This window comes from Manis pentadactyla, chromosome 6 (genome assembly GCF_030020395.1).
Source record: "Manis pentadactyla isolate mManPen7 chromosome 6, mManPen7.hap1, whole genome shotgun sequence".
NCBI classification, from domain to species: domain Eukaryota; kingdom Metazoa; phylum Chordata; class Mammalia; order Pholidota; family Manidae; genus Manis; species Manis pentadactyla.
Genome location: NC_080024.1, coordinates 10,313,639 through 10,327,802, shown reverse-complemented (window position 1 = coordinate 10,327,802; position 14,164 = coordinate 10,313,639). Strand labels below are relative to the sequence as shown.

General features: G+C 41.4%; 1 protein-coding gene across 1 annotated transcript in view; it reads left to right on the top strand.

Moving 5' to 3' along the window:
- The window catches only part of DAW1 (dynein assembly factor with WD repeats 1), a 42,949-nt gene extending 33,128 nt beyond the window's left edge, over positions 1 to 9,821 (top strand). Inside the window, exons 11-13 of the mRNA XM_036913106.2 lie at positions 4,079 to 4,155; positions 7,066 to 7,228; positions 9,422 to 9,821. Of these exons, the coding sequence (XP_036769001.2) occupies positions 4,079 to 4,155; positions 7,066 to 7,228; positions 9,422 to 9,456 (275 nt within the window). The 3' untranslated portion in view covers positions 9,457 to 9,821. The remainder of the gene's footprint in view (positions 1 to 4,078; positions 4,156 to 7,065; positions 7,229 to 9,421) is intronic.
- The last annotated feature ends 4,343 nt before the right edge of the window (positions 9,822 to 14,164 follow it).

Below are 14,164 nucleotides of genomic sequence, written 5' to 3'. Positions count from 1 at the left end.
CCTCATTTGTTCTTCTTTTTCCAATTTCCATAATTGTGACATTAGACCATTCATTTGTGATTGTTCTTCCTTTTTTAAATATGCTTGGATTGCTATATACTTTCCTCTTAAGACTGCTTTTGCTGTGTCCCACAGAAGTTGGGGCTTAGTGTTGTTGTTGTCATTTGTTTCCATATATTGCTGGATCTCCATTTTGATTTGGTCATTGATCCATTGATTATTTAGGAGCGTGTTGTTAAGCCTCCATGTGTTTGTGAGCCTCTTTGCTTTCTTTGTACAGTTTATTTCTAGTTTTATGCCTTTGTGGTCTGAAAAGTTGGTTGGTAGGATTTCAATCTTTTGGAATTTTCTGAGGCTCTTTTTGTGGCCTAGCATGTGGTCTATTCTGGAGAATGTTCCATGTGCACTTGAGAAGAATGTATATCCTGTTGCTTTTGGATGTAGAGTTCTATAGATGTCTATTAGGTCCATCTGCTCTACTGTGTTGTTCAGTGCTTCCGTGTCCTTACTTATTTTCTGCCCAGTAGATCTATCCTTTGGGGTGAGTGGTGTGTTGAAGTCTCCTAGAATGAATGCATTGCAGTCTATTTCCCTCTTTAGTTCTGTTAGTATTTGTTTCACATATGCTGGTGCTCCTGTGTTGGGTGCATATATATTTAGAATGGTTGGACTGAGCCCTTTATCATTATGTAGTGTCCTTCTTTATCTCTTGTTACTTTCTTTGTTTTGAAGTCTATTTTGTCTGATATTAGTACTGCAACCCCTGCTTTCTTCTCGCTGTTGTTTGCTTGAAATATGTTTTTCCATCCCTTGACTTTTAGTCTGTACATGTCTTTGGGTTTGAGGTGAGTTTCTTGTAAGCAACATATAGATGGGTCTTGCTTTTTTATCCATTCTATTACTCTATGTCTTTTGGTTGGTGCATTCAGCCCATTAACATTTAGGGTGACTATTGAAAGATATGTACTTATTGCCATTGCAGGCTTTAAATTCATGGTTACCAAAGGTTCAAGGTTAGCCTCTTTAGTATATTACTGCCTAACTTAGCTCGCTTATTGAGCTGTTATATACACTGTCTGGAGATTCTTTTCCTCTCTCCCTTCTTATTCCTCCTCCTCGATTCTTCATATGTTGGGTGTTTTGTGCTGTGCTCTTTCTAGGAGTGCTCCCATCTAGAGCAGTCCCTGTAAGTTGTTCTGTAGTGGTGGTTTGTGGAAAGCAAATTCCCTCAGCTTTTGTTTGTCTGGGAATTGTTTAATCCCACCGTCATATTTGAATGATAGTCGTGGTGGATACAGTATCCTTGGTTCAAGGCCCTTCTGTTTCATTGTATTAAATATATCATGCCATTCTCTTCTGGCCTGTAGGGTTTCTGTTGAGAAGTCTGATGTTAGCGTGATGGGTTTCCCTCTATAGGTGACCTTTTTCTCTCTAGCTGCCTTTAAAACTCTTTCTTTGTCCTTGATCTTTGCCATTTTAATTATTATGTGTCTTGGTGTTGTCCTCCTTGGATCCTTTTTGTTGGGGGTTCTGTGTATTTCCATGGTCTGTTCGATTATTTCCTCCCCCATTTTGGGATAGTTTTTAGCGATTATTTCTTCTAAGATACTGTCCATCTTTTTTCCTCTCTCTTCTTCCTCTGGTACCCCTATAATATGGATATTGTTCCTTTTGGATTGGTCACACAGTTCTCTTAACATTGTTTCATTCCTGGAGATCCTTTTATCTCTCTCTGTGTCAGCTTCTATGCATTCCTGTTCTCTGGTTTGAATTCCATCAATGGCCTCTTGCATCCTATCCATTCTGCTTATAAACCCTTCCAGAGTTTGTTTCATTTCTGCGATCTCCTTTCTGGCATCTGTGATCTCCTTCCGGACTTCATCCCATTTCTCTTGCGTATTTCTCTGCATCTCTGTCAGCATGTTAATGATTCTTATTTTGAATTCTTTTTCAGGGAGACTGGTTAGGTCTGTCTCCTTCTCTGGTGTTGTCTCTGTGATCTTTGTCTGCCTGTAGCTTTGCCTTTTCATGGTGATAGGAATAGTTTGCAGAGCTGGGACGAGTGACGGCTGGAAGAACGTCCCTTCTTGTTGGTTTGTGGCCCTCCTCTCCTGGGAGAACAGCGGCCTCTAGTGGCTTGTGCTGCGCAGCTGCGCGCAGACAGGGTTTCTGCTTCCTGCCCGGCTGCTATGGAGTTAATCTCCGCTGTTGCTGTGGGCGTGGCCTGGCTCGGGCAGCTGCTCCAAAATGGTGGAGTCGCGTTGGAGCAGGAGCTGCTGGGAGGCTATTTATCTCCGTAAGGGGCCTCCCTGCTCCCTGCAGCCCAGGGGTTAGGGTGCCCAGAGATCCCGGATTCCCTACCTCTGGATTAAGTGACCCACCCTGCCCCTTTAAGACTTCCAAAAAGCACCCGCCAAAATAAAACAACGACCACCAAAAAAAAATTTTTTTTTTAATTAAAAAAAAATGTGGCCGCTCGTTTTTCTTTATTCTCCAGCGCCAGCCTCAGGCATCTGCTCACCAGTCTTGCTGCCCTGTTTCCTTAGTATTGGGGTCCCGATCCCTTTAAGACTTCCAAAAAGCGCTCGCCAAAACAAAACTGCAAAAAAAAAAAAAAAATGGTCGCTCGCTTTTCTTATGTCCTCCGGCGCCCAGCCTCAGGTGCCTGCTCACCGTTCTTGCTGCCCTGTTTCCCTAGCATCCAGGGCCCCCTGGGCACGTCCTGTGCCTGCACTCTGGCCCGGATGGCTGGGGCTGGGTGCTCGGCAGTCCTGGGCTCCGTCTCCCTCCCGCTCTGCCTGCTCTTCTCCCGCTGGGAGCTGGGGGGAGGGGCGCTCGGCTCCTGCCGGGCCGGGGCTTGTATCTTACCCCCTTTGCGAGGCGCTGGGTTCTCTCAGGTGCGGATGTGGTCTGGATATTGTCCTGTGTCCTCTGGTCTTTATTCTAGGAAGGGTTGTCTTTGTTATATTTTCATAGATATATGTGGTTTGGGGAGGAGATTTCCACTGCTCTACTCATGCCGCCATCTTCCGCCCCTCCAAGAAATTATGATTTTAGACTGTATTATTTTCATGCTTTCTGAAGTGCTTTTGTAAAATCTAGAGTATTATTTTATGCAGGGTATTTTTGTCTTTTGTGTTATTAACAAACTCTTAAAACAAGTTGATCACTTTCTTCTGAGGTTTTTGAAATGTCCAACTTAGTAGCAAGTTTTATTTTTTTAATCATATTATTCTAGAATAGCAATTTTTGTCTACTTCTTCCCGAAGTTGGCATTGTCAGAAAGTTAAGCAAAAAATTTACTAAGATATTTTACTTTTCTCTGAATGAAAATTGAATAACCAAAATTCTCTCTTCTTGCTAATTTTACCTCTATGCTGTACTACATTTTGCAATCAGAAAGCATTCTTCATCTGGCTAGATAAATTTTAACTTTTTTCTGACAGCAATTTCACTACTGTTGTTTTTTCTTCTATGCTTATTTAACACCTCCACTCCTTAGTTCTAAGGGAATATGTATATTATTTCATCCATCCATCCATCCTACACCTATTTATTGAGTGTCTCTGTGAGCTCGACACTTCTGGGCACTGCAGATACAATAGGGAACAAACCATTCTATCAACCCTTTGCATTGAAAAGGGTTTCCTAGCATCTATTCTTTGTTGAGTAGTGTTTGCTGTGCCCTCTCAAGAAGGCCTCTGGCACCTCTGTAAGCTTAGGCTCTTACTTGCTGTACGATGTTGGTCTTGCTTATTTCATCACCAGGCTCTCAAAACTTGTTTTGATTCCCCTTTTCCCCTTTCAAATCCTTTTCTTTCTGGAGTCCTGCCCTCTTCCCCCACCACCATCTACCTTGGAAACTGGTATCTCTACCAACAAGCTTGGCGCTAGAGAGGCACCTCCTCTTCTCTGCAGTGGGACCGGCTTATACTTACAGTAGTAAGTGGCTGGCTTTCACTGATGGCAAGAAGACAATCTTAGTGCAAAGCTGGTGTGTCAGAGGGGTAGATGTTCAGATTCAAGGCATGCGGTTCAAAGTTCTGTATTTATGTATATTCTTGCTCCTCTCAAAAAGGAACAGCAAGAGTTTTCAGCGCAGCCACGAGAAAATGCATCACCAAATTGGAAGGCCATGAAGGTGAAATTTCAAAGGTGAGTTGCTTTCTCATTTGGAACAGTTTATTTACTTTCCCCAAATAGACAGTATGCTTAGCAGAAATAGATCTATTGGCACTGAGGGAACTGAATTTCTCCAATTATCTTTTTCTTTCTAGAAGTCAGTTACCTAAAGACTTTATTTTTAAGTGTGTCCTTTAACTTAGCATAATAAATAATTTCTAAAACCTTTTCAAATGTGTAAAACAGCATTCTCCTCAGCCTCAGCAAAAGATTTAGTTAGCTGAAAATGCTTATTAAAGCTCTTTAAGAAGCTTATGAAGTGCTTTTCCTGGTTCTGGTAGACATACAAGTTTATATTATGCAAAACCCATGTGGTGCAGCAAGAATCAAGTGTTCTATAAATCAGATGCAATCGAAGAAGCCTTACCTGGAAATATTTAACACTTGACAAAGTTTAATATGACCTATTTTGAAACTCTAAAGCTGTAATTTAGGATTTTTGTATAAGCTCCTCCTAAAAGCTTATTCACAGAGCAGGGCCATCCAGTCAATGATTTAAGGTTTAGATGTATCCTCAGAAAATTTTAGAGAAGGCTGGGACTTGGTGACCCTCACCTCCCTGCTCAGCCCAATTCCTGGGTCTCCTGCTCGAGGTCAGATTTGTTCCTTCCTTGTGAGAGATCAGCCTGTCGTTTTGTTAGAGGGGAGGTTGAGTTTGCTCTCCTAGGCTCTTGTCCCCACCACAACAAAGAAATGAAGGGCAGAGACGCAGCAGTGAAGCAGAGTATAAGTTTATTTGAATGCATTCCAAGAGAGGAGCGGGCCTGAGTCAAGATAAAGGCAGATTTACTTTAATAAAGCAGAGAGGAGGTAAAAGTGGGGGACAGGTAAGCTCACTGAACTGCTGCTTAGCCTAAGGGCATAATCCTCTGCCAACACCTAAAGCCAGTGTCACCTGGTGTCCAGTGTCCGCCATCTGCACCACGTGGGAACTGAGTCCCTCACCACCCCAGGATTTGGGGGAGCCACAGAGCAATGGATAGAGTGAGATTATGTTCTGAAAACTTCCCAAAGGCAAAGAAAGGAGCCTTTCAGGCAGGCTGCTAAGGAGCATGATTGTACAGCTGCAGTACGGCCCGGGTCACCCAGGAGATGGGAACTTGCAAGCCCCAAATCAGAGCTCTCAGTAGCCCCTCCCTACTGATCTGAAGTAGAACAGAGAGAGTCATACACTCGAAGAAATGCGAGTGTGGGCAACCTCAGAGAGGAGGCACGCTTAAAGGTTTGGGGGCTGGAGTTTTATAGAGCTGTTTTGGGCAAGGGTCAGCATAAGGCATGATGTACACTGGTGATTTTATAATTCATTTGGAGTTTTGTCTTGAGAATAGGGTTATTTAGATGATTATGTTGGTTTGGGACTTCAGCATTCTTTGCCCACATAGGTTTATTTACACTTCGGGGGTCTGTCTCCTGCCCTGGTTACAAAGTGACTTGATTAGGGGCTGAAGGAAGAGGAAATAACAGCATACATGTTAAGTTAAAGAATAAGCTGGGCCTTTCAGCAGGCTAAAGTAAATCTTACAATGGCATGATCTAATTGATACAGTGAAGACATGAGCTGTGCTCAGATACTTTTCTTTATCTGGGGAATATCGGTACATTCGAGTTATTCCTGGCCTTTGGAGCTTCAACTGATTAAGTCATTAACTCAATGAGTCTTTTCTGGCTCTCTAGTTTTATCTGGTTAACTCTTTGAGTCCCTTTTAGTGGGCTTTACTGGCCTATTCTCCATCCACCTGCTCATATCTATTTTTCTGGTTTCTGATGTCTGTGCTGTCTTCCCTCCTGCCTCTGCCCCTGATGCTGGTGGCCGATGCCCTCTTGCTCATGAGGGTCTCTGAGGCTGTGCACAGCACTTCCTCTTTATGGGAGGGGGCTGGCAGGAAGGGGAATGGTGAGGTGTGGACGTGGGAGACAGGCTGAGGAGAGAGTCCAGGCCACGTTTCTGAACATCTGGTGTGCTGGCTACTGACAGGTGTGCTGTGTCCCATTCAATAAGTGCACATGTTTGTATGTATGTGTGTGAATATAAAAAGTTCTCAAACTCCCTATTATTGCATTTTATGCTTGTTAAGTGATATATTACTTAATGAATTGCCAACCTGTAATGGCATTTCTATGGGGTGCAAAGCTAAGGTATTCATTCATTCATTCATTCATTCATTCAACAAATGCTTTTGAAAGCTTCCGCTGTGCTGGACATTGTACTAGATATGGGCAACACAGGGATTAGAAAAAGTCATGGCCTTGGGCCTGACTTCACTAAGCCTTCAGTCACAGGAGAGGTGGTCCAAATTATTTCTTCTGAGGATTTAGAGAGGATTATAAACACGATGCCCACAGGAATGGAGCACTAATGGCTTCCCGCTGATTACACACCATTAGATGATTCCTTGACTCTTAGGAGGTGCTCAGAACACTCAGAACACATTTATGGAAAGTGCTACACTTTGAACAGCAATAAACAGAAAATCCTCTTGTAAATCCATAAGCTTTTGACCACAGAAAGTTGGGTTGCAGAGATGATATCAAGGTTAGGCTGTGAAGGAGCTTGGCTGTGTTCTCATCCACACCAGGACTCCGTCTCTTTGCCTGCGGAGACCTGCATCGTGAGTCTTTGGAAAGAAGCAGGGTGGGGAATACTCAAATTATAAGGGAGCTGGGTCTTTTCCTGAGAATTGTGAGAGTAAGCAATTAAACTTTTCTGTCCAGACTTAAATTTTCATGAATTAGTCCCTGCCAAATTTTTCCCATCGTGATGAAACTGTTTTATATAAGAAAATATGCCAGGTTGGGAAGCTGAAAGGTGCTTGGTAATGTCCCTTTTTGCTGACTAAAAATACGCTGGGAAGCAAATTACACATATTTCTTTCTCTTTTGTAGATTTCTTTCAACCCCCAGGGGAATCGTCTCCTAACTGGCAGTTCTGACAAAACAGCTAGAATCTGGGACGCTCAGACTGGTCAGTGCCTGCAGATTCTTCAGGGGCACACTGACGAAATCTTCTCTTGTGCTTTCAACTATCAAGGCAACATGATCATCACAGGTATTGGAAAAAGAAACACCACAGCTCGTTTTTCCTTTTAAATCGGCTATTAGAGTTCCTAGGCCAACGAGTAGGAGTTCACCCTGTCCCCTACCCTCTTCCGGGGTCCTTGGCTCTTCTTGGCGCCTTCTATATCCGTTATTTAATTGTAGCTGCATTGAGGAGCCACAGAACTGAGCTCTGCCACTGACTGGAAGGCTTTGTGAAGTTTGAATGGTAGTCACTGTAGACTAAGTAGGAATTGGGTAGCCAGCCTTTCTGGTTACTGTGTTTCCCTGGCATTGCCCATCGAATGGCTGGTACTCAGTTAATGTCAGTAAGTGTTAGTAACTAAAACAAGTCAGTACCCGAGTTTCTCTGCAGTTGGATTTAGCCCATTAGAGATTTATTCTGAGCTAAGTTGTTTTCTCTTCAGACGCCCCCTTGCTAGCACATTACTATTTGGGCAAGAGAACAAATATTGAGCATTTTTCAACCATTAGGAATTTATTGTGATTTAATCATGTTAGCAACATTTAGCAGGAATTGGATTGAGGATAGGTTTAGATTGTGGAAAGGGAGGAAATGGCAAGAACATGGAATAATGTTAGTGCAGTGACTAACCTGGCAGGGAGTTGGGGCCACAGCGTAGGGGGACACCCTAACAGGGTGCAGAGGACTGGGTCAGCCCGCTCTCAGTGATTCTCATTGTGCTGAGGAAATCTGAAAATTGCTTAACTGGCCTAATTAGTTAAATGTCGCATGCAAGTTCGGATTTACATATTGGCTGACTAAGTAGCTTCCTAGTCATATTACTTCAGGAGTGCTGAGAAAAAGCTCCTTTTTGCCCTAAAATACCTCTCCTTTATCCCTAATTATGGATAACTTCTAAAATTAGAGATTACTTTCTTTGGCCTTACAATTTGCAAGTGTTAATAAAATGTAGTTACTCCTGAGACAGTGCCAAAATAAGTCATGTATTTTATTGTGAACACAAAGTAAAATCCTTTCCCGTGACAAGGAAATGGGTGGGACCGGCGATAGAGGCCCTGGGGTCTCCCTCAGGGAGCTCCTGCCAAGAAGCAAGAAGGTCACCAGGGCTGTCTGTCAGAGTCCAGCCTTTCCTGGTCCATGCGGTTCACGTTAGGCCAGCTCTGCAGTGCCTCCTCCCTCACCAGGAGCGACTCTGGGGAGTCTAGGGAAGGGATATTGGCTGGCCTTGTTTTAATGCTGACACTTGAATTCCTGAGCTCTTTTAAGATATCATGGATTTATTTAGTGTATCCAAAGCTCCAAATTGCTAACCACTGGCCCACGAGCTTCTTTGACTGGGGACACCTCTGTCCTGCCATCAGCAGAGCAGTCACTTTGGTTGAATTGCTCTGTCTTATTTTCTCCGTGGACCCCCAGGGTGATTAACTGCATGCATTTCTCAAGGACTGCATGAGGTGGGGTTCAGAATCACTACTGGAATCAGTAACTGGCCAGTGTGGTTATTACATTTTTTAAAATACAAGTTGCCTTTTGGTGGAATGTACATATTTCACAGACTTCCCTGGTCCAAGGAGCCCCCACACTTCTTATGTTGATGTTAGGTGCCTGGTCCCGGACGTTTAGAGAGCCAGCAATGGCCAGCACAGCTTCGCACAGGGCTGTCATTGGCAGAGATAGAATGTGACAGGTGCCCCTTGGGTAGGCCACCTTGGAAAAGTGGCCATCATAGTAATGGGGAGGGTGGGGCATGTGAGTCTTACATTTTGACTGATGATAAGATGAATCTGCTGACATTTTGAAGTATTCCAAAGTGGAATGTTCTGCCTCTTCAGAAGCCAGTTACCCAAACCTGGAGATATTCCAAGTCACTGTATTTCCACTAAAAATTGGTGGCGATTTATAGGGCAACGCAGAGGGCATAAGCAAAGGAGGTGGGTGAAGTGGTCACACTCTCAGGTCCTCTCCAATTCTAAGATGTCATGAACCTTGTTGGTGTGAGGAGGCATGACCTTGACCAATTTATGACTGACAGGAATCATGCAAAAAAAAATTCCCACTCCCAAAATACCTGAGCTGTGCAGGGGCTCTGCAGCTGGGTGCTGAGAATACAGCACAGTCAGCACCCTGATAATTTACAATGACCCAGAAAATGTCAGCTTGTAAAAAGAGAAAGTGCATAAAAAAAAAGAAAAAATAGCTTTGTGAAATTTGTTTTACTAGGCAGCAAGGATAATACCTGCAGGATATGGCGTTGACTGAAGAGAGCTGATGGGCAAACAAACTTGCTGTGGTGAGCAAGAATCGGAACTTCACAGATAGTGAGCAAGCTATGTTCATATTTCCTCTTTTCCACAAGTCAACTATTTATATATTCTCTTTAGCCTCACAGATATTGTGACCATTAAAACTCAGGAAGTTATATCATTCCTTGATATTATTTGAAGAAGATAACAGGAAAGAGCATAATGTTTAGCAAATGTCACTAGCTATCCCCATTTTATTTCTCATACAATCATGATACTGATGATGAAACCACAGTAATATAACAATGTGTCTCCTCAATTCCTCTTTGAAGGCTATTAATTTAAAATCTGTTGAATAAAATTTTTTGTGAATTCTATGTCTATTTTTGTGATGTGTGTTTTTTCTTTTGATAAGAACTTTTAAGATCTACTCTCCCAGCAACTTTCACATGTGCAATACAGTATTATTAACTACAGTCACTATGTTGTACATTACATCCCAGGACTGATTTAATTTATAAATGTAAGTTTGTACTTTTGCCTCCCTTCACCCATTTTTCCCACTCCCCACCCTCCATCTCTGCCACCCACCAATCTTCTTTGTATCTCTGAGTTTAGTGGGTTTTTTGTTTGTTCTTAGATTCCACATATAAGTGAGATCATATGATGCTTGTCTTGCTCTATCTTTCTTACTTCATTTAGCATAAATATGGACCAGGTCTACCTATGTGGTAAAAAGGAATATAGATTCTGCCCCAGAAAAGTCTCCTCTCCACAACTCTACTCATTCTGGTGAGTTCCCTGATACCGATTAGATTAGATTAGATTAGATTAGATTATGGTTGGTCATTACTTGATTCATGGGAATCAGAACCTACTCTCTGCTACTTGGCAACTCCACCTTATATGTTGTTATTGTTATTGATTTGAAAATCAATATTTAGATTTCTCAAAAAGTTAAACTGAACTTACCATATGACCCAACAATTCCACTCATAGCCCAAAGAATTGAACACTGGTAGTTAAACATATGTACATGCATGTTTATAACACTTTTCACCACAGCTCATATGTCCACCAATGGGGGTGTGGATAAAAAAACTGTGATATATTCATACACTGGAATATTATTCAGCCATAAACATGAAGTACTGACACATTCTGTGACATGGGTGAACCTTGAACACATTATGCTAAATGAAAGAAGCCAGACACAAAAGTCACATATTGTGTGATTTTACTTATATGAAATATCTGGAATAGGTAAATCAATAGAGATAGAATGTAGGTTGGTGGTTACCGGAGACCAGGGGTAGGAGGAAATGGGGAGCAAGTGCTTCATGGACGCAGTTTCCTTGTGGGGTGATGAGAGTGTTTTGGAGTTAGTGGTGGTGACTGCACAATAGTGTGAATATACTAAATGCTAATAAATTGTTCACTTTAAAATGGTTAATTTTTTTTTTTTTTTTTTTTTTTAGGAGAGCAAGGTACAGGCTTTTATTTAGAAATAAAGTGAGAGAATAGTGCTCCTGGCTCACGCCAGGAGGGGACAAGAGAGTCCCGAAAATGGTTAATTTTATGTTATGTGAATTTCATTCCAATAACAAAATACTGAATTTTCAATCCATTTTCATAATCTTTTGCAAGTGGTAAGTGATCAGTTTTCTTGGTCTTCACAGAATAATTCACTTGGTGTTTGCCTTTTAGAGGCATATTATTTAAAGAGAAATCAAGCATTGACCTTACCGGGAAAATGACATAGCCATAAAGATGTTGGTTATTAACTCTTTGGATATAGTAATAGTTGGATTATATCTTTCACCAATTACTTACTGAGACACTATGCCAGAAGCTATGTTTACAAACAAGTTGATTAATTTATTGATGGGAAAGCTGGCTATGAAAGTTTGGGAATTTCTTTTATTTTAGAACCGAGAGTATACTTTTGAGCGCGTGAGTTAATTTCTGATGCTTCTTATAACTAATGCAATTGGCATCTTTGAAATAAAAAATAAAACCTGAACAATGAAATAATTAAATCATGATAGAAAAAACATATTTTTATTATAGCATAAAATCTGGCCCAGGAAGGGAGGATGAAGTTGGCACTTAAAGTTTCTGAAATGACAAGACTTGGAAGCCCTCAAAAATTTTTCTCATAAAAATCAATGGTTTGATTCTTTTTGCCTTTGGCTTGGTTACATGAGAGCAGTCGATGTTTGGGAATGCTGCTTTTAGGATTTTCGTGCTCTTTTAGGGTTTGAGTTTCAAGTTGTATTCCTTAGAACTTGAAAATGAGTTTATAACTGTTTACGGGCATGTCAGAGATGGGAATCCCAGAAAAGTGTGTGGAAGATGGAAAGGCCATGAGAATAAGGACTGTTACTTACTCTGCCTTTGGGGAAATGGTGGATGTATCTCTGTGAGCAAACGTGCTTTGCTGCTGTTCTCTTAGGGCTGTGAGACCCTAATCAAGAATGTGCCAATGTCAGATGTCCATGTATTCTACTGAGAAATTAAGAAGAAAACACTCTTTTACTGTTCTCACTAAAGATAAGTAGAAAATGTTGCTGTTTTCCAAGTGCAGAAGCTTGCATGCTTTTAATGTCTTACCTCAGCAGGTGGCAGTGTTTATCTTTTGGCAGATAAGTTCTTGCTTCCTACAGCTACAAAAAGGGGGTACAAAGAGTAAACTTTTTATTCTGTGTCCTTAAAAGTTAGGGTCATGTGGGAATACGTAACAACGCTGATTTGGGTATGACTTAAAGTATAGCAGCATCTTGGCATGTCTGGGACAAATGACATAACTCATTAATCCTGATGCAGTGTAGAGAAATTTTACCACCTATTTATTAGGACACAGGTTAGTGAGGAGAATAATAGACAGTTCTGTTTTCTCTATGGATCCTTCTATTGGGAATCATGTTAGAATGATTTATTATAACACAACCTATCAAGAATCTAACATTCCATTATGCCTCTTAATAGTCATACTCGATTGGACTCTTTTTATGTTTTGATAAGTTTATGGTAATTTCAGTGTGTTGAAAGTCTAAGAATTGTGAGTACATTGAATTTTGCTATTTTAACATAACCATAAATCAAAAGGGTCCAGCCGATTGGTGGTGGTTATCAAAGACAAAATTAAGTCTGAGACTAAATTAACAAAGTCTGCTTATTTGTAGATGGTAGCAAGGGAGATTATTGTCACCTTCATTTCAGCAGGAGTTCAAAGTTTCACAGGGGAGTGAGTTTCAGAAAGTGAAAAGATGAGATACTGGGATGGTCTTTGATTGACAAGTGTTCTGTTCAGGTGGGAGCTTTGGAAATGGGGGGACTCTCCAGTTGGTCTTCAGGTATATTTGGTGGCTCTTGGTTGGCTGCAAGTGGGCAAGCAAACAGTTTGGGGACTTTTCAAACAAACGATTGCTTATTGCTTTGGGTGGAGGGGCTTCTGCAGGGGAAGTTTCCTGGGACAAGTAGGGGGCAATCATGCTTTGTGGCCATCAAACTGTCATACTAATCCTTACTTGGTGGGGGGAAGGACTGCCAGACAGCCAGTTTCTCATGAATGACAGTATTTTGGCAATTAAAATCATGGACTTAAGAATCAGCCTGCCTGTTTTAATCTCCTGCTCAATCACTTCTTGGATGTGGGACCTTGCGAATTCAAACAGTTTGACTCAGTTTTCGCATCTATAAAATGGAACAGATAATAGTATGGGGGGAGTTTGTGAGGATCGAATAAGTTAATAGATAATAATGAGCCTGATGCATTGGTAGGGTAGTTAATATTATTTGTGGACACTGCATCAGCGGTTTGGATTTGAAGGGTTTAACAGTTGAGAAAGAATTCGCACACTCAAGGCAAATTTTTTCATTATTATAGTGAGGAGCATCCTTCCACTAGACAAAACAACTATTCAATTCACCTTCTCCTAAGAAAATGATCGGAAAATAAATGCAGGGGGTAGTCCGAGCACGCACCTCTCATGAGTTCTCGTGGATTCAGGCCTCTGGATAAAATTTTGGTTTGGCTTAGTAAACGTGTAATGTAGTCAGGGTTTTGAATCAGGCCAGGTTTTCAGCACATTTTCCCCTGTGCAAAGCTGTCAATTTCTAATTAAGGCCTCATCCAGCCTGCACAGACATGGAAATCTCTATTGAGAAGCAGGAAGACGCAAATTCCACCAATTAAGCAGAATTTCAAAATTGTTCTTGAAATCCTTGAAAAAGAAATCCTTGAGAAAGAAAATGAGGTATTTTTACTAGAAAAACTAGAATTTATCAAATGTTTCTTAAAAATATCTTACAGGTTGAAATATTCCCTAGGGTGTTCTGATATGCCTACTAAAATTTCAGGGATTCATACGTATTGGGGGAGTTGACAAATGCCCCCAAATGTAAACTGAGTACTGAGAGTGTCAGTCAAAGAAGCCAGTGCCCCCTTCAGTAAGAGGAAGCACAGACACACTTCCCATCGGCCCCTCCAGTGGGCTGACCTGTAAAGTTTCAGGTGTGGGCTGATGCCAAATGTGCAACGACCCTTTGGAAATTTCTGTGGTTTAGTATTTTTCTTCATCTTATACACTTTGTTCTTTAAAAGTATTTCTACGATTCAAACACGTTTTTAATTATGGGAAAAGCAATTCAAGGGGGAATGCCTGAATTTCTGCTCAGTCGAGATGTGGTTTTTTCCTGTCGCTTCAGAGGAGTGTTG